Source organism: Culex quinquefasciatus, chromosome 2 (genome assembly GCF_015732765.1).
Source record: "Culex quinquefasciatus strain JHB chromosome 2, VPISU_Cqui_1.0_pri_paternal, whole genome shotgun sequence".
NCBI classification, from domain to species: domain Eukaryota; kingdom Metazoa; phylum Arthropoda; class Insecta; order Diptera; family Culicidae; genus Culex; species Culex quinquefasciatus.
In genome coordinates, this window is record NC_051862.1 from 154,872,276 (window position 1) to 154,896,123 (window position 23,848).

Here is a 23,848-nt window from a genome sequence, read left to right on the forward strand (position 1 = left end):
CTCGATTTGTTAATAAATTGATTAGTAAATTGATTTGATGAAGTTTCAGTATATGAGATAGATTTGAAATCGAATAAATCGAATCTTTTCTTTTGTTTACATTTTCGAACCTCTAAACTATAGCTTCATATTAGTCTAGATACATTTCTTTAATTTTAGAAGGAAAGAAGAAAGATCTTAAACGAACGTATGTACTAAAGCAATTCAAATTCATTTCAAACAAGGAAGAGATGTAGCATAGAGATTTGATCATAGTAAGCCGTTGTTACATAATCATTGTTACCCAAATTAATTACCAGTTAAGTTGACATTCTGGAAATGTTACACCATTCAAAAAAAATTTTATTTGTATGGAAATTGTCCACGAGGGGGGAGGGGGTTAAGATTTCCAAAAAAGTGTCCACGAGATTTGTGGATGGTCCGTTAGTGCGCTGGCAGAAAGGACGCGAAGTCGTGATATTTCATGTTATTTGTTTTACTTTGGTGTCGCCTCGGGTGAGTAACACGTGTGCTACACTATTTGTTATCAATGTGTTAGATTGGTAACAGATGTGCCAAAAAGTCCTTCCGTAATCATCGTTGATCGGAAGGCACGGTGCGGATGATTTCTGCGAGAATATTGTAGTAAATATTGTCTTGTTTTTTGTAACTTTTTTTAATTTTTAGTTGTATGAAAATTTCTCTATTACTATTTTTTGTTGTATATTTTCTCATTGAAGTGTACAAAACGTAAAAGTAAATGAATTTTTTTTCGGGAGTTCATTTGATATTTTGCAAATTTTTGATAGTAGAGCAATTCTCTGAGATTTCAGTCATTCGATTTTTTGAATTTTTTAATCCGGCTTAAACTTTTTTGGTGCCATCGGTATGCCCAAAGAAGCCATTTTGCATCATTAGTTTGTCCATATAATTTTCAATACAAATTTGGCAGCTATCCATACAAAAATGATGTATGAAAATTCAAAAATCTGTATCTTTTGAAGGATTTTTTTGATCGATTTGGTGTCTTCGGCAAAGTTGTAGGTAAAGACTACACTGAAAAAAATGATACACGGTAAAATTTTGTTGGTGATTTAAAATTTCACTTTTTGTCATTAAAACTTGATTTGCAAAAAAAAACAGTATTTTTAATTTTTTTCTGATATGTTTTAGGAGCCATCAAATGCCAACTTTTCAAAAATTTCCAGAATGTGCAAAAAATCTTTTACCGAGTTATGAATTTTTGAATCAATACAGATTTAAAAAAAATCGAAATATCAGTCACAAATATTGTTTAACTTCTTTTTTCAATGTTAAATCTAATTTTCAATCAAAAAGTACTTGAGTAAAATTTTGATAAAGTGCACCGTTTTCAAGTTATAGCAATTTTTAGATAACTTTTTTGAAAAAAGTCGCATTTATTATTTTTTTTTAAATCAATGCACATGTTTGCCGACCTATTAAAATTTTTTTTTTTGCATGGCTGTATCTCAGCAACTAAAGGTCGTATCAACAAAGTTCAAAAAAGCATAATATAGAGAATTTTCTAAGCTTTTCAAAAATATGATTTTCAAAAGTGGACAAACATGGGCATTAATTTAAAAAAAATGATTCACTGCAACTATTTTCAAAAAAGTTATTTAAAAAAGGTTGTAACTTGAAAACGGTGCACTTTATCAAAATTTCACTAAAGTACTTTTTGATTGCAAATTCGATTTTACACTGAAAAATGAAGTTTAATTTTTTTACTAATATTTCGATTTTTTTTAAATCAGTATTGATTCAAAAATTCTTAACTCGGTCAAAGATTTTTTGCCCATTCAGGAAATTTCTGAAAAGTTGGCATTTGATGTCCCCTAAAACGTAACAGAAAATAAAATCGATCACCAAATCGATCAAAAGATTCCTTCAAAAGATAAAGATTTTTCAATTTTCATATATCATTTTTGTATGAACAGCTGCCAAATTTGTATGGAAAATTATATGGACAAACCAATGGTGCAAATGGCTTCTTTGGGCATACCAAAGGCACCAAAAAAGTTTCAGCCGGAATAAAAAATACAAAAAAAAGAATGACCGAAATTTCAGAGAATTGCTTCAAATTTGATTTGTTTTATTAATAGTTTTATTACCACAGACTTGACTTGTTTTTGAAGCAATTATGCCAATTAAAAACTTTAAAAACGCTGTAACTTTTTACCTAGCGACCTAGCGACTTCGTTGATATTTCAAAAGACGGGTATTCTTATGCTCTAAGTATGTCCCGAAGACACCAAAATTGCCAAAAATAATACAAAAAAGATACGCAATAAAAACACTTTTTTGATGGGCCACCCTACTGCTTTTTATATAAAATGCTGTAGAATGATCAGATTAAGAGATAGAGATTTGGTGTCTTCGACAAAGTTGTTTGAAATGGCTAGTACTACAATACTGTCGAAAAGTATACCTCTATCTCATCTAGAAGCGAAGATAGTTTTTGAAAATATTAGAAACTGTTGGACCACCCTAATATCGTTTTGACCAAAAGATGTAGAATTTCATTTTTAACAAATGCTTCTTAGACACCGAAGCTCGAAAATGCATCCCTGAAGCGGAAATAAATTATTCCTGCTAAATTTGCGTTTCAGACCACTGTGCGATGGTTTAAAAAATGACATTTTTTAAGGGGTCAACTTGGGATGTGTTTTTTACCAACTTTTCCAATGTTTTATGCGTAAATAAATTTGCAGTAATTTTTGTAATGTTTAAATTTATATGATAATGGAAGGAAATTTGATAAACAAGCTATTTTTTTTTTAAAGAGCAAATGGTAATAATAGGAGGTGGTAGAATAAGATAGATGCAAATTAACCCTCTACAACCTAACCCCGCCTTTAGACGGGCTTTGATCTAAAAAATCGCCAAAAAACAATTTTCCAACCGATTTTTGATCTTTAAAAAGCATTGGAAAGAAGAACTTTTAAAATTTTAGAAAATTTCAGGGTTGGAAGTTTAACTTGTTTTATGTGACTTTGCCAATGTTTTTAAAATGTCAACTTTGGCTGTGTTTTTCACTAACATTTCCTATATGTCCAGTAAAAAGAAGTATGCAGTAATTTTTGTAGTGTCCCAGACTATGTCTCTACGCATTTTTTTGCAATTTAAATGATGATGGTGCGATTCTATAGCAGAAAATGTGAAAAACATGCAAAAAAATTAAAAAGTGACTGTAAAAACGTGAAAAAAATAGATAGGCGAATTGCAATTATATTAGGTGGTAGAGTAGGCCAAATACTACCAAAAACAAACATAAATTGAACAAGATAAATGCAAATTAAAATACTAAAAATGAAACAAGAAAAACATAAAACAAGAGAAGTAAAGTTTTTCGTAGAACAAAAGTTGCTCAAAATGACTCCTAAACACGGGAAAAATAAATATTTTCGAAAAAAAAAATTTGGGCTGTAGAGGGTTAAAATACTAAAAATGAAACAAGTAAAAACACAAAACAAGGAAGGTAAGGTTTTCTTAGAACAAAAGATACAAAAAAATACCACCTGAACACGGGGAAAGAATTCTCGAAAAAAAATTTGCCCTTTTGAGAATTAACAGGACTTTGAGATATGATTTTTTGAAGAAATAATTGGAAATGGGTAGGTGGCACCTTAATTGAAAATAAAGCACCATGCGTCTCCAGCAAAATGAACTGGGGATTCATTTCCATGGAGATGCATGGTACTTTAAATTCGATGAATGTACCGAAATTAATTTTTTAAATCATTTCCGGATCCTGACTTGCCCCAGATCACATAAATGTCCCATATGCATTTTCATCGTTTTTGAGTTAATGATGCAGTTTTGTTTAAAATTCAACAGCGACCCCCTAAATCTCAACCGATTTGGCACAAAAACAGAACAGATAGGATTCGTGCCAGGTGGTATGTATCACCTGGATCAAATTTTAGTCTTACTCAATTGCTAAAATTACTAGCGATAGTTTGGCTTGCCTTATCTTTGTGAATTTGTGAAAGTCAAAATGACGAAATGTTTTAAAACTAAATACAGAAGAAACAAAGGAGTAAAGTAGGATAGTTTCGGATCAGTAAATTTAAGATGTTCAGTTTACTTTCACTTTTATTTTTAACAAATTCGAATATAAATGCAGAACGTTTCGTCAAATAACGAATGTATGAAATCAATTTAAAAAACAACTTAACAAACTTTTTTTTGTGCGACTCTGACTAGCTCCCTTCAAGTACTGTTGTATCGAATCATCGCCCTTCATCAATAATTTATTAAATTTTACCAAATAAAAGAAAAAAAAATCATTTAAAAATCATAAATGCGATGAATAAATTGTGCCACTTTTGTTTGTACCTGCAACAATGGCCTAAACGGAATGTGTGTGTTTGGCATGTGCGTATCGTTTCTCTCTCTTTCTTTCGCTTTCGCTCTCTCTCTAGGGAATCCGGGAAATGACAATCGAGACGTACCCGTTGGAGTAGTACAGCTCGTCGCTTTCGTCCGTGATGGTGATGTTGCGCAGCGGTTTGTAGTCCTTGAACGGGTTGTTGGCGGCGCGCTTGACAAAGACCAGATCGCGCTGCTTGGCGGCCCGCTTGCTGGTGCTGTAGATGATGGCACAGTCCTGGCAGGCCTCGTCCCGGGTGTACGACGTGAACACGATCGGAATGTTGACGTAGCGGATGAGCCGACCGAGCGTGGTTGACCACGTGTCCCGCTGCGTCTCGATGTGCTCGTGGAAGCCACAGTTGTAGCTCACGATGATCTGCGGCCGGTCCATCGGCTCGGTCGGTTCCAGGCAGTGGAACAGTGCCTTGTGGTAGTGCATCTTGATCGAGCGCTTTCCCTCGTAGTTGAGCTCGATTTCGTCCTTGATCGAGCCGACTTCCGGTCCGATGAAGTGAATTACGACCTGCCGGATCTGGGGCACGTAGGAAAAGATCACCGAACAGCTGTTGTAGTCGAAGAAGGAAATTTCCTCCTCGACGCCGACCACGTAAATGACCAACGATTGCTGCAGCTCCAGGTTCATGTTGGTCACGTTCAGCGCGTACAGAATGGTGCTGACGTGCGAGTAGTTGGACACGAACTTGAGATCGTTGAAATCTTTGACCGCCTTGGGCACCATCGGGATGTTCATGTTGTACGCTCGGTTGACCAGCTCGAACGAGTTCCGGGGGAACTCGACAAGTTGGGCCGGGCTAAGCTTCGGGTAGCCGATCGTATCGAGGCGGGCGGGGAAATCTGCAAGGGAGAATTTTGATTGTGAATAATCAAGGTTAGTTTGAAAAGTTTTGCCGAATCATCAGTTCAAAACACTCACCCGCATCGAGCAGCAGATTCACCCGGTACAGCTGGCACCACCGGCCGTGCCGGTCCACGTCCTGCAGCCGGTGCTCCTCGGAACAGTACAGCACCTGGTGGCAGGACTCGCACGCCTTCAGCTTGGTCGTGTCGTAATCGAGACACACCCGGCAAATGTTCGGAAAGCGCAGCATCATGTACTCGTGCGTTTTGAGGTTGCGCTGCAGCATCGAAATGATCAGGCACTCGGCCAGCGAGATGGCGCACTCCAGATCGCGCCGCGTTCCCCCGACGATGCGCGGACACTCCGTCCGCACGTCCAGAATGTGGTCGATCTTCCGAATCGTCAGCACCTTCGTCACCACGCGGCAAAAGTCCTTGTGGTGCTTCCAGTCCTCCTTCTGGTGCTGCTCGCCGCAGTAGCCAATCAGCCGGCAACCCTTGCAATACCGGAGCTTAATTCCGACCAGAGTCAGCCGGTGCTCGGTTGCGCGGGTGAAGCAAACGTTGCACCGGGTCGCGTTGAAGTTGTTGTAGATTGTGTCCTCCATCGTTCTCGCGGATTCGAGACCGTAAATAGAATAAAATTGAAAGCTTTTTTCTTTTTGCCGCGAATTTTGCACTGTTTTGTCTTTATTTTGGCTCCGCGCGCCGCGGGAAAAAGGTGTGGCGAAACGAAACAAGTGTGATCGAAGAGAGCAAAAGGGAAACTGATGCGAAATCGCGGAATGATTGTGCGATTTTGACGTGGGACTACGGCGGTGTTGTGACAGTGAAACGTTGCGCGGAAATGTTTCATTGGCGCGGGGGTGTTTGTATGGTAGATTTCTGAAGGGGTACACGGAAAGTGAAAACTGCTAAGGAATTCACTTCACAGAAAAATGACATAAAAAGGCAATTTTTCAATTTTTATGTACATGTCCCGCATAATCAAAAACCATCGGGGGAATAGTCCAAACTATATTACTACTAAAAGAGATGTAGTTACCACATACTTAACCATTATCATATAGTTACGGCACTATACAAAACCATAACGAAACTGATCGTCAAATGATGACGTTTTTATTGAAGAAAATCTAATGATTCTAACTATTTTTGAACTATTTGGGAAACAATAACCTTACACTAAACAGTTCGGATTGTTTAGACAACGTGACTCAACGAAAAAATGTACAAGTCCAAATAGTTCAAACAATTTATCAACTTTATTGAGAACAATATAGCAAAATTCCACAGATTTTAGATTTTTATAGTCAGAACCTGTAAGAACTAAAAACCTACTATAAATGCTATAGTAGAACACAATTGATGGCGGTTACATTTTTTTCGATAAGTTTGTATAATCCAAATAATTTGTCAACTTACATGAAGTAAAATTACTATACACCATACTATTTTGAATTAAAAATTTCTATAAGTCCAAATAGTTCAAACAATATTTCAACAGTATGGAGTACAATAACAGTTTGTTATATAATCCAACTATATGTTAAACGATTGGTACAAAAATTTCAACTTTTATCAAGTAAATTGATCACAGTCGATTCCTCTGGATGATAGAGAACCTTAAACACCCCCACTTCTCCTCAGATTATCAGAAAACTCCCCAAAAGAAGAAAAATGTTACGAGGGCTCATGAAATTGACTTTCACTATTCCAGAAAAAGTAGGCATGCTGTTCTTACCATACACCAAAAATATGTGTACTACATGGTGGACTATTACTGTTCACTATAAAATGAGTCAATTGTTTGGACTACTTGGACTTATCGAAAAATACTTGCCCCCGAGCTTGCTCCTTCTAACACAACATGTCACCAAAACCACTGAAAAACCACCAACAGATATAGATCAATCGGATAAGGCGGCAGCAGTTCGGCAGCAACGTAAATAACATCACATATAATGGCGGTAAACATTCACCAACTATCGATAGAACTTAAAAATCAAATTTGATTATATCCGAAGTAGTTATCACAACAATTGTAGGGTTCATTTTTGCGGTCTTTTTTAAAGTGTCGGCAAAGTAGTGTCGGTAAAGTAGTTTTTCAGAAACTATATAGGGAATAGTCAATTTTTGGGCAATGACTATTTGACGTAAAATCCAAGTTTATAAAAATATTTACATATGTATGAAAACCTCATATAGTTTTCTGCCTAACAACTAATTTCTCATATAGTAAAATCGACCAAAACTATTTTGGGAATGGAATTAATGGTTTGATATATCGTACATATATAGTTGGGTTACAATTTAATGAATAGTAGAAACCATTTGATAAATAGTTGAGTAACTATTTGTCATAAAGTAGTTATATAGTTCATGACTATGCGGGGTTGCAACGGTAAAAAAAACACGATTAAAATCTATTTCTAATCACTTTTTTTATTTTAATGCAAAAAAAAAATTGACAAGACAACATTTTTTTTATGGATCAACTATGGTCCCCTTGGAACGAGCTGTCAAGTAGGAGCTTTTCTGTCAAGAAGGAACGCGAGGTTAATTTTTCAAAATTGATTTAAAAATCCATTTTAAACTCTTTGTGGTCGTACAAAGGGTCATTGTACTCAGAAAAATAAGTTCTATCGCTGTAAATAATAATATCAGCAATCTAAGCTTCATTTTAGGACCCAATTTAGTTTTTTTTAAATATTCAATTATTATTATTATTTTTCTTAACGCCACCATCGTTGCCGCCATCTCAAATAGCGAAAAAACTTTTTTTGGAATTATATTTTAGGTTAGAAAAGAAACCCAAATTTTGAGAAAGATAAAATTTTCTTGATTTTATGGAAAATTTTTAGGAGGACTTTGGGCAATAGAGTAGGCAATAGCATTTTTTATAAGGGTTTGTTCAAATATTACGTCCAGAGATTTTCGGACCCCCCCCCCTCCCCCCTGTCACGCACTTTTCCTATACCTTTAACATGGGCTGTCACAAACCACAGACCCCCCCCCCTCTCCCCTATTCATGGACGTAATTTTTGAACGAACCCTAATTAGCTGCCACGTGGTTGAAATATTTGCTACAAATCACAAATTTCCTATGCAATGATTCTGAATTCGACTAAATAATATCAGGATTGCTCTAAACGAGCATTTTCGAGTTTACAGGAGGATTGAAATTAAATATTCCAGCCGTTTCTCGCTTCATTTGGGTCCTAAAATTAAGCTTAAATTTCTGATATTATTGTTTACAACGATAAAGCACAGACAAACAGACGTGAATCTTAGTTGATTTTTTCAAAAAATCTATCGTCCCCACAAGAAAATTCAAAATTGGGCTGCACACTAGCGCGATCTGCAGTCCTGTTGCGGAAACCTCATCGTTTCAATAAACCACCATAAGAGTGTACCATCTTTCCCTTATCCGATTAGGCGAGTACAAAAGAAAAATGACGTTTGTATGTTGTTTATGTAATGAAACATTGTTATGTTCGAGGGTAAGTTTTTTTGAATCAGACAAATTATCGGGAAAATGCTGCCAAAGTTCCACGCGATGGCGTCAAAGAATGCAAATTAAACAGTTGCTGCACCAGAAACATTGCATTGTGGTATCCTCTTTCGTACGACGTTCCGCAGCAGATTCCACTCCGCGGTCCGGAACAGACATGAACCATCATTTGTACAGGGCGACAAAGGCAGGTCAAAAGGCCTTGGCTAAAGTGAACAAGTACAGGAGGAGCTAGGAAAAAATACTTTTGTGTTTATTTTAAACGGAGTGGCGAAATTAACGGGAATCTCAATAGGAATATTTTGCTTTCGCAGTTGATCATGCAAAAAACAACAATAATGCTGAGCCAAGGCCAAGGTTTCCGCAGATTAGATGGGCCACGTTCACGCTGATCAATCCTGTCAGGGAACGGTCCAAGATTTCATAAGGTAAAGCTGGAGCAACGTGGATTCAAAAATCTCCCAAAATAACAGTTCTTTTAGTTTATCAAAAACTCCTGTATCATTTCACAGCAAACTTGAATCATATTTGATCAAAACGATGTTCTTATGCAATTTTTCCTTTGATTTTCACAATACTTCGTGCTTTTTGTTCTAGTTCTGCTGCAACAGCAATCAAAAATATCCCGCGCTCAAACACACAACCAATCAATTCAAGAAACGTCAAAGTGTACGGTGGCGACATCATTCTTGATCGTGTCTCGTTGCGGTACTATGGCATCCATGTTTTTTGCTTGTTTGAATTTGAATTGACCGTTTTCGTTGGCGATGGAATAGAAAAGAGTTTCACGTCTGTTTGTCTGTGGATAAAGTTTATTTTTCTGGCCAAAATGACCCTTTGATCGACCACAAAGGGTTTACAACACTAGCATGCTGAATTTTTAAACCAATTTTGAAAAATCTACTTTGTGGCCATTCTTGACAGAAAAGGTTGTACATAAAAATTGACATAGGGCTTTAGGACTGTTAGCCTGTTTCTCCAGCAGATTGCGCTTTGCTAGAATATTCTGACGAAATTCTTATACAGAATTATGACAGGCCTGTTAGAATCATTCTAGCAGGATTCTAGAACTGCCAGAACTCAGTAACTCTGCCAGAATTTCTCGTAACCGGGACAGCAATAGCAATAGATTCCTAAAATTAATACCCTTTCAAATGTGACTTTAGAACCCAGTGAAATCAAATTTGGGTAAATCCAATGTACCCATTTTACCCCAAGTGCCCCTCTCACTAATTTCCCGAAGGGTTTATTTACGATTTTAGTTTGAAAGACAACATTCGAATTTCAACCCGCGCGCGGCTCACACGGTCAGCTGGATGTACTCAAAATCAAGTTCGATTCACTCATTTTGGACCATGCGTGGAGGAATTCATTTATGAGTTTAATGCTGAAACTCATAAATAAGTTTAGCGCTCGAACTGCAAAATGAGTAGTTTGATACAACCGGGATTTTTTTGTTTTTTTTTGTTTTAAATGCCTTAAAAAAGCCTGTTCATAACTAAATACGATTGATTTCGGAAATAAAGGTTGAGGAAACAATTATCTTGCTTTTTTTGTTTTATTCCCAGACGCATTTATATTGAATTACTACATTTCTGACTCGTTCTGTTTGACCGCTGAATTGCTCCTCCACCATCGCCTTCCCATCGTACTCCTTTCCACGCTATTAGTGGTGGGCCAGGTCGGTTCCTGCCACTTCCTCCGCCACATATGCATGCGACTGCTGCGGCAGGGTGTGATCCTGAGGGTGGCGGTCCGGGAGATTGATTTTGGTGGAACAAGTTACCGAACTGGGTCGACGAGGGCAGTTTGCTTCCCTTCGCTGCCTCATTGATGGTTCTGCGAAGGTGGAAGTGCCGAAAAGGCCGAGGCTTTCGGGTTCAATCCTGAAATGTGGGGCGGATGGTAGCCCGCTCAGCGGTGGACTCGACTGCTTTGGAAGTTTGATGACGAAGAGTACAGCCCAGATTGAGATTGTTGCTGATGTTGTTGCTGTATCTGTCGCTGCATGTGATCATCGGATGAGAATGCTGTTGTTGTTGCTGCGCAGACTGGGTTGCGAATTTCCGGAAGGTGGTGTCGTCGAGTTGCTCGATGATTTGGAGCTGACCGGCAACCGGCATCCGACGCTCGATAGTAGTGGTTCGGCCCTCAGTGATGCACTTGGTGATGCATTCCACCAACCTCACCGTGACTAACGCTGACCCCCCAGAGAAGCGGAAGAGGTTTGTATTCCGCTGCTGATTGGACCGGCGCTGCTGTTGGACACGGCGGCAAGCGTCGATATTCTATCTAGGATGAACTTGACGGCGTCGTTTAGGAAGGTATGTTTAAGGTCGACCAGTTTGGTGACTTCTTGCAGAATAAGCTTTTTGACGAGCTGTCTCATCGTGGCTCGCCGGAGGCACCCTTAGGTCGTTCCAGCGTTTCTCGCAACTTCCGTGGAAGCGCTTGCATCGATCGTTCAGGTGCTCCTTGTCAACATAAACTTCTCCCTCATTCAACACTTCAACGGCTATGGCGGCCGTCGGAGCTTTGATGATAATATTGGCCTGTTTACGTCCGACGCTTCGTGCGTTGAGGACGAATCGGAAGTGTGCGTGTGGGCCAAAATTTGAGGATCTTGGATTGCTCCTTGTCGTAGTATCTGGAGGAATAAAGGAATGAATAAGAAACTTTATTCAGAACAGTTTATAGACATATTTCTGTCAACTTACCTGTTGTCTACGCCTACGGAAGCTGATGAGAACCGAAATGCTAAAGCGGTCATCGATACCACGAGTATCCGCAGTTGCAGCATCATCCGACAAACGTCTGAACTGGTCAGGCCAACGTGAAGCGCACAAGTCCTCGCCCTCGGTCCCGCCAAGTCATCCAATCCCCTTCCAAACACGGAACGATTTCTGGGCATCTCATGCCGTAACGGAGATTCTGCGAACACCAGGTCAACTCAGCGCCAGCTGAAGTGAGGTGTCGTACGTTTTTCACCCGCGGCCAGCTTGTTGACCGCCGGTGCTTGTACAGGCGTCGGCTGTGCTTCCAAGGCATTCGTACCTGAGCAAAGACAAAAAAATAAACGTTAAACTGCGTGAACCTACATAACCTCTATCTCACCCAACCTGCAGCGGTCGTTATCGAGCACAAACGCTTAGGCGACACCATTTGATCCGCCGGTTCCATTTCCTCGATCCCTACCTCCTCCGTCCCCGCCTCCAACGCCTGATGGTGGACGACCCGTGATGCCCTAAACCAACCACACCGTGACTTATGGTGGTGACATAGAGACCACCGTAATGATTTCCGGCGCCACTTCCGTCGGCTCCAGCACCACCACTCGAATCGTTAAACAGCGAGTATTCGTGCGCCTCCCCAATTCGCAAGAAAGTTGTTGTTGATCTTGGACTGCAGTTGCTGGGCGATGGCCGCTGCGGCTGCTGCCGCTGAAGAGCAAGAAGCGGAAAAGGTTGGTGTTCCGCTGTCGACTGGACCGGTGCTGCTGCTGGAAACGAAGGTAGTTGTTGATATTGTCACTGTCGCGGATTAAGTGGGCGCGATTAATTGGAATGAGCTGGAGGTTGTCCGATCGGGGAAATCGATTTGCTTGAGCCGAATTCGATTGGGGCCGGTGGATTTGGTGATGAAGGGTTTGCCGCTTCGATTTAAGAAATATAATAAATATAAATTAATTTAAATAATACCATCCGTAAAGTCTACAAGGATTGTCCGGGAGTTGCAAAATAATTTGGAGGAGTAAGGTCTTCATTTCCGTTTGAATCTTCCAACCAATCTGGAATTTCCAAAAACAAAGGTTGACTTCTCACCTTCGTCCGGTTTTGCACCTTCCGGACCGTCTGGAAGATGCAAAAGCAAAAGACATACATTCCTCCTCCAACGATCTTTGCACCTTCCGGACTTCCAAAAACAAAGAATGAAATGTTTATCCGGCCAAGTTTGTACCTGCCGGACAATCCGGATTCCGGATGGGGCAAAAATTGTTGGAGGAGGAAGTTTTTCCTTTGCTTTTGCATCTTGAGACACAGCGGGAACTGGATTGCCACTTTTGCCAGCTGGAAAAGTGGTCACTCAATCCTCCCGGACCATTTCAGCAAGAGGGAAGTAGATTGACATTTCTTCCAGTTGGCAAAAGTGGACCATCACAACTCCCGGACCTTCCGAAAAGAAAAAGCAAGTTTGCCACTTCCACCAGCTGGAAAATGGATAACTGAACATTCCGAACCATTCGGAGAAATTTCCATTTTCGCCAGCTGAGAAAATGGGCCTCTGCTACACCCGGAACGTTCCGGGAAAGAAAAAAACAAATTGCCGCTTCCTGAACTGAACTTACCTCGACTTAGAAAAAAAGCTGACTGCTGCTGACCATTTCTTCGCCAAGTCCAAACTACTCAAACGTCAGTTCAGCTTTTGAACTGTCGTTTGAGTGAAAAATCCACTCATAATCAAGTTCAGAAAACCACTCATTTTCAGTTCGAGACCCGAACTTGATTTTGAGTGGATTTGAACTTGATTTTGAGTACATCCAGCTGACCGTGCACGCGAGTTTTTTTTTTCAAATCGATTCGGCAGATTCCTCGCGTAATTCCGACGTGTTTTCCCAAAAAATGCTCAATTAAGTGATCCCAACTCCTCCCACCAATGTACCAACTAGTCCAAACCAGCTCCGGCCTGTGCCGGCTGCTGTCGGGCCTTTCGCTCGGTCGCGTCGCGTCATGTGGCTTGCGTCATCGGCTGTGGACGGGACCGGTGCGGGCGAACCGCGGCGACGATCTGCACCTGCCGGGGGAGACCGTAATAGACGCGACCGCCGTCCAGTCGGCGACGGCCCTGTGGCGCAAGGAGGAACTGCTGGAGCGGATCAACGGGTTGATGCCGTGCAGCGCGGAGGATTTGGAGCGGATTTACAAGGTGAACCGGAAGACGCTGCGGAACATTCCGCCGAAGGCGATTACGGACAATGTGGCGCTGCTGCTGGAGCGGGGCGTTAGCGAGCGGACGATACTGGGCTTTCCGAAGCTGCTGTCGATTGGGACCGGTGAGGGTGGATTAGAAGGAGGTTTGGGAAGAATTTTTAAGATTTTTCTTATTTTTTAGATGACCTGCTGGCTCGGCTGCAAATTGTGCAGGGTTTGAACGCTCTTGAGGACATCAATCACGTGGCGCCTTTTTTAAATCTGCAGCAGAGCGTGCTTCAGAATGTTGTTGCGATTTCTCAGAAGGAGAACATCGAGCACGGGAATCGGCTTTACTATCTGCGAGCCAAAACGGGGGTGGAAATCGAGACCATTGCGCGCTACCTGGCCACCAGCATCCGGGTGTACAAGGTGGCGCTGGAGAAGTTTCAGCAAAACTTGAACTATTGTTTGCGCCACCTGGAACCGCTGGATGTGGTGAAGCATTTGTCCATTTTGGCCTACGCCAGCTCGTCGATCGTTGAGCGATTGCAAATGCTGAAGAATTCCCCACTGCAGAAGGTCAAACCTTGGATGATTCGAGTTCCGAACATTGCGCTGGAGCAGACGTTCGAAAAGGTGCTTGAAAAGGGATCCGATCCCAGCTTTAAAGATGCCCTCACGGAGCTGTGGTTCGAGAACCATGTCCTCAAGCGGATCGAGGGCGTGCTGGATTGCACGGAAGAGGAAGCTAAAAACGTGTTTGACGCCGCCAAAGGAGCCCCTCCTTTGTTGGACAACATCGAACTTCTGTGGCAAAAGGACATCCGGAAGGATACGATCCTGCAAAACGCGCCCACGCTGGCGGCCAAGAAAGAAGAACTTGCGAGCAAAGTGGCCACTCTCGAGAAGCTGGTCGGCCTGCGCGACCTAAACGACCTTATCCCACTCTGCGCCCTTAAACCGTTCCAAGTGGCCAAAATCGTCCGCACCATGAACAACGAGGAACTCCCCAACGGCACCAACCGAATCTACCACTTCGCAGACCGTGCCGGCATCGAACCCGCCAAAGTGGCCGCCCAATTCTCCCGCCGAATGTTCATGTTCCGCGTCCCAAAGGAAAGCTTCATGCAAAACCTCGACCAGTTCATCGCCCACATGGACCGCGACGACGTCCTCGCCGACCTGTGGGCCTTCAAGTACTCCCCCGCCGTCGTAGCCGAACGGATCGCCCGTGCCCGCGAAGTCCGCGGCAAAAAGCTCATGCCCTGGATGGTCCGCTGCCCGGACACCGTCCTCGAAAAGTCCCTCCAAATCACCAAGGAAAACGGCGCCCTGCTCGGCGAAAACGAAACCATCGTCGAGTACTTTGGCCGCCGGCTCGGCTTCGACCGGGACGTCACCAACTCAATCTTCCTAAAAACCCCCTCCGTGCGGAACGTCCGCATCACCAAGGTCAAAAAAGTGATCGACTTCCTGCTCGAAGAGATGGGCTATTCACCGCACGACATCGCGCTCAATCCGCGAATCCTGATGCACAGCCTGCAGACGACCAAGAAGCGCATGGCACACCTGGAGGAGCTGGGCTGCCGGCCGCGTTCGCTGATTGTGGTGTGCAAAAGCCAGCGGCAGTACGACCTGTTTGTGAAGGAGTGGCTCGAGGCGAAGGAGCGGCGGAAGAAGGCGCAGGCGAGCTGATGAGAACGTGAGAGCGGTGCGGTGAGTGAATGGTAGTTTTGAAAAAAAATATATTAATGTTTCAAGAGAGTTGGCTGGCGTGGATTGTGGGAAATGTGTAGAGAAAGCCATTCTTGATTTTGAAACTTTTATTGAAAAAATAGCTATTGATTGTTAATTGCAAGGTCGACACACCAAACTCGCCCTATCTTGGTATTAAAGGCTAATACGGAGCTCGGAAGGAACGCAAAACACCTTCTAAAAACGCCCAAGAAACGGTCAAGGAAAGGGTCACGAAAAGTTACAGAAACGGAATGTGGCGCTCCTTTGTATGGTGCTTGTTTGCAATACCTATGTTTTGATGTAAAAATCAAACAAAATGATTTTTTTCTTTCTGAATGCGATTGAAAATTACAAACATATAAATAATGTTGTATTCGATTTAACAATATTGAAAATCCAGAAAAGCCTCATATGGTCGAAAATCCAAATGCAGAATCTAAATACAAGGATGATTTAGATTTTTGGTAGAAATGAAGTACCGTCATCAGGGGTGACATTGGGTCTGTGGGTGAGATTGTGTCATACAAATTTCAACATTTTTATATGACCCAATTTCACCCCCTGACCTAATGTCACCCCTGATGACACCAACAAATTTAAAAAATAATTAAGAAAATTTCTAGATTAAATTTTCAAAAGGAAAAAAATTTGGAAATTCAAAATAACCAATATGCAGAATTCAATAATAGGGGGGAGGTGTCCACGTGCTTCCATCCCGCCAGTCCATATCCAGAGTTTTTTTTGAAAAGGACCAATAAACTATTGTCTTTCATATGTTTATAGGACCTAATCAAAACAAACTCTAGATATGTATGGCATTAGTGTTGTGTTCACTGTATTTTATATTTTGTGAACCACATCGTATGCTGTACTCGACAGATATGGACTGGTTCCCGGCCGGGCTGATGGGTCTCGCAGCTGGCTAGTTGAACGTACCTGTTAGAACATCAAATCATGATGTTTTATCCTTTTGTTTCCTTAGTAACAGGAGAATAGTTAGTTCAGCAAGGGAAGCAATAGTTTGATCCGTTCAGCTGTTGAAGCAATTTCTTTCGATTCAAACTTGTGCTGAACATTGTTGGACTACCTAGACTACTGATCAAAGGAAACAAACACGAGGGTACAAAGGGATAAGCTCCCCCCGGATGGGGCTAAATTGTGGAACGCTCCCAGTGAGTTTTGCTGAGCTGCTTTGGACATTTTAGGTAATAGTAGTATGAAAATAATTAAAGCTCGGTATTAATTCACTGGGAGGTCGTATGCAAATTTCCGTGCTTGTGAAGTTCTGTTTCTGTGTCACGGTTGTGTTAACTAGTAACATGTTCGACATTACACTACAAACCAGCAGTGATTAGTTATGCGGCATTCTCCAAGTACGGGAACACGACGAAAATTAGACGACCCGAAGAAATAGTGAAAGTGATAGTGAAAGCAAAATAAATAAAGTGTCTATAAAGAATCATGAAGTGAAAATATTATTATAATTATTTATATTTAATATGAAATTACACTTTACAGCTGAGTTGAAACTCACTATCAGAATCTAATGTTTTCTTGTGTTCTCTTTTGTTCTTTTCGTTTCAAACTGAATGAGCGAGCATCTGACTTGCTACGCAGCCGCAGGATAACACCAGCTGTGATCAATACCACACCGACTGACGAGGATTGCTACCAAGCATGGTGTCCACGGCTATATGTCCAACTGAGAGACCTCCAAGGTCGCAGGGAAGTATTAATTAGTATCGCCTTTTTATGTTTGATCCTTTTGTTAATACAAATTCCTTTGCAGATACAAACCACTTTAAAAGTATGCCTCGCGGCCTGCTTTGATCTTTTGCTTATTCTATCCGCTTTTTACCCCCAATGCGTCCTGCACGGAGAACCTGGGGTAGCTTATGGTTGACCTGGGGAGCCCGAGGAATTATGCCGTAGGTGGCTCGTATAGTCTTACTCACCTATCCTCGCGGCAAGGTCTTCCGTAGGTCTACACCCGAACATGCGACGTGGGACTGCATGAATCTTCAGCTGCTGCCGGAAGGGTGTATTCCGAAATTACCGAATTACCGAAAAAACACAGCCAAAGTTGACCCCTACAAAAAGTCAAACATCCAACCCTTAAATTTTCTAATATTTTAAGAGTTCTTCTTTCGTCTTTCCAATGCTTTTTAAACATCAAAAATTTGTTGAAAAATAGATTTTTGCCGTTTTTTTAGATCGAAGTCCATTTAATGTCGAGGTTGGGTTGTAAAGGTTTAAATTATTTATAAATTCAAAAGATGAAAAATTTAAAAAATCGAAACATGACAGATTTCAGAAATTTTAAATAACAATGATAAAAGTTTTAAAAATCTGTAATTTGCAAAAAAAACACCCGAAATTCTAAAATTTAAATATTACAAAATTAAAAAAAATAAAATTCTAGAATAAATAATTATAAAAAAAAAGAAATTCTGGAGTTTTTTTTTTGTTGAAAAGGTCCTATAAACCAAATTTCCAGTCGCCTTGAGTCAGGGGTATTAAAAAACACCCAAAAAGCAAAAACTGAAAATTTGGTTCCTTTAAAAAGAAACTCTAGAGTTCTAAAATTTAAAATGAAGAATTTTAGACATTAAAAATTTAGGAATTTAAGAATTTAAGAATTTAAGAATTTAAGAATTTAAGAATTTAAGAATTTAAGAATTTAAGAATTTAAGAATTTAAGAATTTAAGAATTTAAGAATTTAAGAATTTAAGAATTTAAGAATTTAAGAATTTAAGAATTTAAGAATTTAAGAATTTAAGAATTCAAGAATTTAACAATTTAACAATTTAACAATTTAACAATTTAACAATTTAACAATTTAACAATTTAACAATTTAACAATTTAACAATTTAAGAATTTAAGAATTTAAGAATTTAAGAATTTAAGAATTTAAGAATTTAAGAATTTAAGAATTTAAGAATTTAAGAATTTAAGAATTTAAGAATTTAAGAATTTAAGAATTTAAGAATTTAAGAATTTAAGAATTTAAGAATTTAAGAATTTAAGAATTTAAGAATTTAAGAATTTAAGAATTTAAGAATTTAAGAATTTAAGAATTTAAGAATTTAAGAATTTAAGAATTTAAGAATTTAAGAATTTAAGAATTTAAGAATTTAAGAATTTAAGAATTTAAGAATTTAAGAATTTAAGAATTTAAGAATTTAAGAATTTAAGAATTTAAGAATTTAAGAATTTAAGAATTTAAGAATTTAAGAATTTAAGAATTTAAGAATTTAAGAATTTAAGAATTTAAGAATTTAAGAATTTAAGAATTTAAGAATTTAAGAATTTAAGAATTTAAGAATTTAAGAATTTAAGAATTTAAGAATTTAAGAATTTAAGAATTTAAGAATTTAAGAATTTAAGAATTTAAGAATTTAAGAATTTAAGAATTTAAGAATTTAAGAATTTAAGAATTTAAGAATTTAAGAATTTAAGAATTTAAGAATTTAAGAATTTAAGAATTTAAGAATTTAAGAATTTAAGAATTTAAGAATTTAAGAATTTAAGAATTTAAGAATTTAAGAATTTAAGAATTTAAGAATTTAAGAATTTAAGAATTTAAGAATTTAAGAATTTAAGAATTTAAGAATTTAAGAATTTAAGAATTTAAGAATTTAAGAATTTAAGAATTTAAGAATTTAAGAATTTAAGAATTTAAGAATTTAAGAATTTAAGAATTTAAGAATTTAAGAATTTAAGAATTTAAGAATTTAAGAATTTAAGAATTTAAGAATTTAAGAATTTAAGAATTTAAGAATTTAAGAATTTAAGAATTTAAGAATTTAAGAATTTAAGAATTTAAGAATTTAAGAATTTAAGAATTTAAGAATTTAAGAATTTAAGAATTTAAGAATTTAAGAATTTAAGAATTTAAGAATTTAAGAATTTAAGAATTTAAGAATTTAAGAATTTAAGAATTTAAGAATTTAAGAATTTAAGAATTTAAGAATTTAAGAATTTAAGAATTTAAGAATTTAAGAATTTAAGAATTTAAGAATTTAAGAATTTAAGAATTTAAGAATTTAAGAATTTAAGAATTTAAGAATTTAAGAATTTAAGAATTTAAGAATTTAAGAATTTAAGAATTTAAGAATTTAAGAATTTAAGAATTTAAGAATTTAAGAATTTAAGAATTTAAGAATTTAAGAATTTAAGAATTTAAGAATTAAGGAATTTAAGAATTTAAGAATTTAAGAATTTAAGAATTTAAGAATTTTGGAATTTTGGAATTTTGGAATTTTAGAATTTTAGAATTTAAAATTTTAGAATTTTAGAATTTTAGAATTTAAGGGTGCACAGCAACCGAGGAAGTTGTTGTCTTCTTATTCCAAATTTGTCAAACTTACGGACCCAATCCTGAAAGAATCTGATTCTCAAAATAGTCAAACTTTATTGCAAATAACTTTGAAGACAGTAGTTTAGGGGATGGATAAAAAATCATATCGATAGTTCCCGTACTTTTGAAGATACTAAAATGTCTGTAACCCAGGGTGGCCACCTCGGGAAAAAACCGGGAAAACCGGGAAAAACCCGGGAATTTATTCCACCGGGAGAAAACCGGGAAAAACTCGGGAATTCGACTGACAAACCGGGAAAATATTTTAAGTTTAGTTAAAATTCGACAAATTCCTCTTAAATGACTTCAACGTATACTTTTCTCTATTAGAATATTATTCTAGTTATTCTAAGAATTCGGGAAAATAATGTTTGAATTTGTATAATAGACTCAAGCTACTAGGCTTCGGTTGTTTTTTTCTGTTGAGTATTCCATGATATATTTCTTTGGCGAGGGGGGAGAAGCAACTACGATTACCACTACACCACTGGACCCGGTGCAGCAAAGCTGCAATTTTTCCAATCAAGTTCGCGGTTCAATAGAAAATTTACTCAGCGCTATGATTTTTAAAGTCTTATTTCAATAAGTATTGAATTTCATAAGCACAATAAACAATTTATTTTTATTTTATTATGTATTTCAATATCAACTTGAGGGTGCACAGCAGCCAAGGAAGTTGTTTTCATTTTATTCCAAAATTGTCTAACTTACGGACTTAACCCTTCAACAATATGATTGTAAAAAGAGTCAAAATCAGCTTTATTTTTTTTGTAGACAGTAACTTAAGGGAATAAATAACCGATAGTTCCCATAATTTCGAAGATACTAACATTTGCGTACCAAAAATCGTGGTGTAAAAAGCTTAGTGCCTGTGCGCTGTTATAAATAAGAATACAGTTCAGACTCGATTATCCGAAGGCCTCGGAAAAAATAAAAAAATATAAATATTGAAATAAAAAGCCATAGTTTCAACATTTGCATGGAAAAAGTGTTTTAAAATACATTTTACACTAGTTCAGTTGTTTTGCAATCATTAAATTTCAAATAATGTAAAACTTGACAAAAAAAAATTTTTTGCGAAAAAAAAATAATAAACATTGAAAATTTTCAAAAATTCAAATGATTTTTAAACCAACCCAAACATGCTTAAAATGATTCTGAACGCAGGTGAATGGATCTAAAATTGATTTCAGTTGATTCCACTTAAATTTTCATTACATTTTTTAAGTTTTTTGAAAAAAATTGCCCCAATGATTTTTCGGGCCAATTATGAAGGGGGGAGACAAAAACTTTAAATAAAATTTGTACCAGCCGTAACTATTTTAAAATGATTTAGAATTATGAAATCCAAGATGGCGGCCAAAATGGCTGAAATGAAATATTGAAAAAAAAAACGCATTTTTAAATTTAATAGGCAATCAACTAGGGGAAAGTGGGGCAAGTGTAACAAGCTAAGGAAATGCTCGTTATAACCCATGAAAAACGTTAAAAAATCTGTCGGATTTTTTAGAATCATCTAAGGGGAACAGCATCCAATTCCAGCGTGCCTCTTATGTTGGCAGGTCAGAACTTTGACATTCAATTAAAGCTAATTAAAAGCGTTTTCAACTAAAATCAAGTGATAAACAGCTCAATAAGAAGTGAGCAAGCAAGATTCTATCAAAAGTTTTGCAAAATTAGTTGTTTAAATAGTGAAAATCAGCAAATTGGATGGAGTTAGGAGCGAGTGCTTACCCTGCCAAACATACGAGAATTTCCCCTATTCCAGGTCTTGACTGAGACTTTGATAGAACAAGTTTTTTTAAAAAATCTGTTTTTTAATGTAAAAAAATGATTTTAAAATTATTGATTTTTCGTACGTTCTACTCAACTAGTGGGGCAAGACGAACAACCCGTTGGGGCAAGAGGAACAATGCATGAAAAAACATGCTAATTTACTAACAATTGAACTATTATCACTTAGATACATCAGATTAGGATGTATTTAAAACGTTTCTTTCATTTTTAGATTAAAAAATAATATTTTACTAATAATTTAACCATTTTTACGAAAAAATATTACTCAGATGATAAATAGTAAATTTTCATGATATTATTATATCGTGTATGGACAATTTTTTAAACAATTGTTTATCAGTTTTTAAGAACTTTCATGTATTTTTTTCACAATAAAATATGTTGCTGCAGCAATTCGTATTTTTTTCCATACTAAAAATCCATATGGTACACTTGCCCCACCTAAACAAGATTTTTTAAAAGCTCTCTACAAAAATAATCAAAACATAAATCATACTTTATAATACGTGCATGTCATTGGTAGGGACACTACTGATCTAGGAAAAATAGCATTTTGATAAAATGAACCTTAAAACGAACCCTAAGCCTTATTTTGTACTTTCCAAATATTATAAGGAAACAAAGGGTTTGAAAAAAAACTTCATTCAATATTATGCCCCGTGGCGTTTACGTCGTTTTGGTGGTTATGTGGTAGTAGAATCAGCTAATTGCATTGCTAGCAACAATTCCTCATACTGGAAATAATCAAAATTGTAAAAATTACGGCCTTACGAGCGATTGTTACTCTTGCCCCATATGGTCGTCTTGCCCCACCTTCCCCTACTCAACAGACTAAAATTAAGTCGCTGAACTCGAATTTGATGTTAAAAGAAAGAAAATTTAAAAATTCGAATTGTTTTTTATTGTTCAAATCTTCGGATAATCGAGACGGACTGTTTACAATTTTTACTGTAAAACATTTGGTGGAATTTCAAAAATCTGTTTTCAGTAGTATTTTATAAGATGATTTTTGGCTTTCTCAGTCAAACAAATTATTAAGGACAAATTTCTATGAAACTTTGTGCTTGTGTTTTTAAATCAGATTTGAGTACTTTTGTATAATTTTAAAATGTCGGAAATATTTGGTAAAATATTCAAACACAAAAATTGAGTTTTTGTTGGGTTTTATTTAATTCTCATCTGAAAAATCCGTAAAAAAAGATTAACTGAATTTTGACTGTTTCGGTTGTGTTGTTCAGAAAATCGCAGCACGGTCAATTGATTTTTTTACCATTCTGTGTTACTCAAAAATTTAAAAACATGATTATTTTTTCTTTTTTTCAATAAATTTGACACGGCTCATACAAAGGATGTATCGAGAATTAAGTTTATGTTAGCGCGATCTGGGAGTCGCGATGAGGGGTTGAAGTACAGGCCAACTCAGAGGGTTTTTTTTGGACAGTTACATTTTTTCTAGAAATCATCTCATCAATACCTAAATCCTTGCCGAAGATACTAAATCGATCAGCAAAAAATGTTTTAAGTTACCGATTGTTTAAATATATGGCACCTTTTCTCTGGAAGAATCGTTCTTCTTGAATTTATAAAAGCTTTTTCAAAGAAAAATGAAGAGTATTTGCATAAATGTTGTTGTCTTTTGCAAATCTTTTCTACTCATACTCATACCCAACATTGTAAATGCTATTTCCTGCTTTCCAGTAATAATTTATGTAATTCTTAAATTTAATACAAAACAATTTTTTATTGATTGTGGAGCATGGAGATGACAAATCACAAGCATTAGGAAATTAATGATTTGGACTAAAAACTGTTGAAAACGGCTTCTTACTTTTTTTACTCAATTTGAAAGCTTTCTTGAGAAATAAAAATAATGAACCAAATGTATACGTTGTGTATGCGTTAAAAAAGTATTTTGATACTAACGTCAGTCTATAAAAAACATTGGAATTTGATTTAAAACTATATGGAAAAATTACTTCTGGCCTCGGGAGAAAACCGGGAAATTCAAAAGCCAAATCTGGTGGCCACCCTGGTAACCGAAATCTGGGTGCAAAAGCTATAGTTAGTTGATGTGTACCGTTAAGAATTTAAGAATTGAGGAATTTTAGAATTTAAGAATTTAAAAATTGAAGAATTAAAGAATTTAAGAAATTTTGAATTTAGGAAATTTTAGAATTTAGGAAATCAAGAGCATTTGAATTTGAGAATTGAAGGATATAATAATTAAAAACTAAAGATTTGTTTGTAAATTCTAGTTCTAGAAATTAATGATTTGAATTTTGAAATTATAAAATTC

General features: G+C 37.3%; 2 protein-coding genes across 2 annotated transcripts; one reads left to right on the forward strand and one right to left on the reverse strand.

Annotated features, from left to right (window-relative positions):
* Positions 1–4,182: 4,182 nt before the first annotated feature.
* Positions 4,183–6,012, reverse strand: LOC6036144. The gene is made up of 2 exons (XM_001846183.2): positions 5,309–6,012; positions 4,183–5,229 (listed from the first exon to the last, which is right to left on the reverse strand). The coding sequence occupies exons 1-2, from the start codon at positions 5,838–5,840 to the stop codon at positions 4,421–4,423; spliced, it is 1,341 nt and encodes a 446-aa protein (XP_001846235.2). The 5' UTR covers positions 5,841–6,012; the 3' UTR covers positions 4,183–4,420.
* Positions 6,013–13,261: 7,249 nt separating this feature from the next.
* On the forward strand, positions 13,262–15,406 carry LOC6036141. The gene is made up of 2 exons (XM_001846181.2): positions 13,262–13,796; positions 13,856–15,406. The coding sequence occupies exons 1-2, from the start codon at positions 13,400–13,402 to the stop codon at positions 15,349–15,351; spliced, it is 1,893 nt and encodes a 630-aa protein (XP_001846233.2). The 5' UTR covers positions 13,262–13,399; the 3' UTR covers positions 15,352–15,406.
* Positions 15,407–23,848: the final 8,442 nt, after the last annotated feature.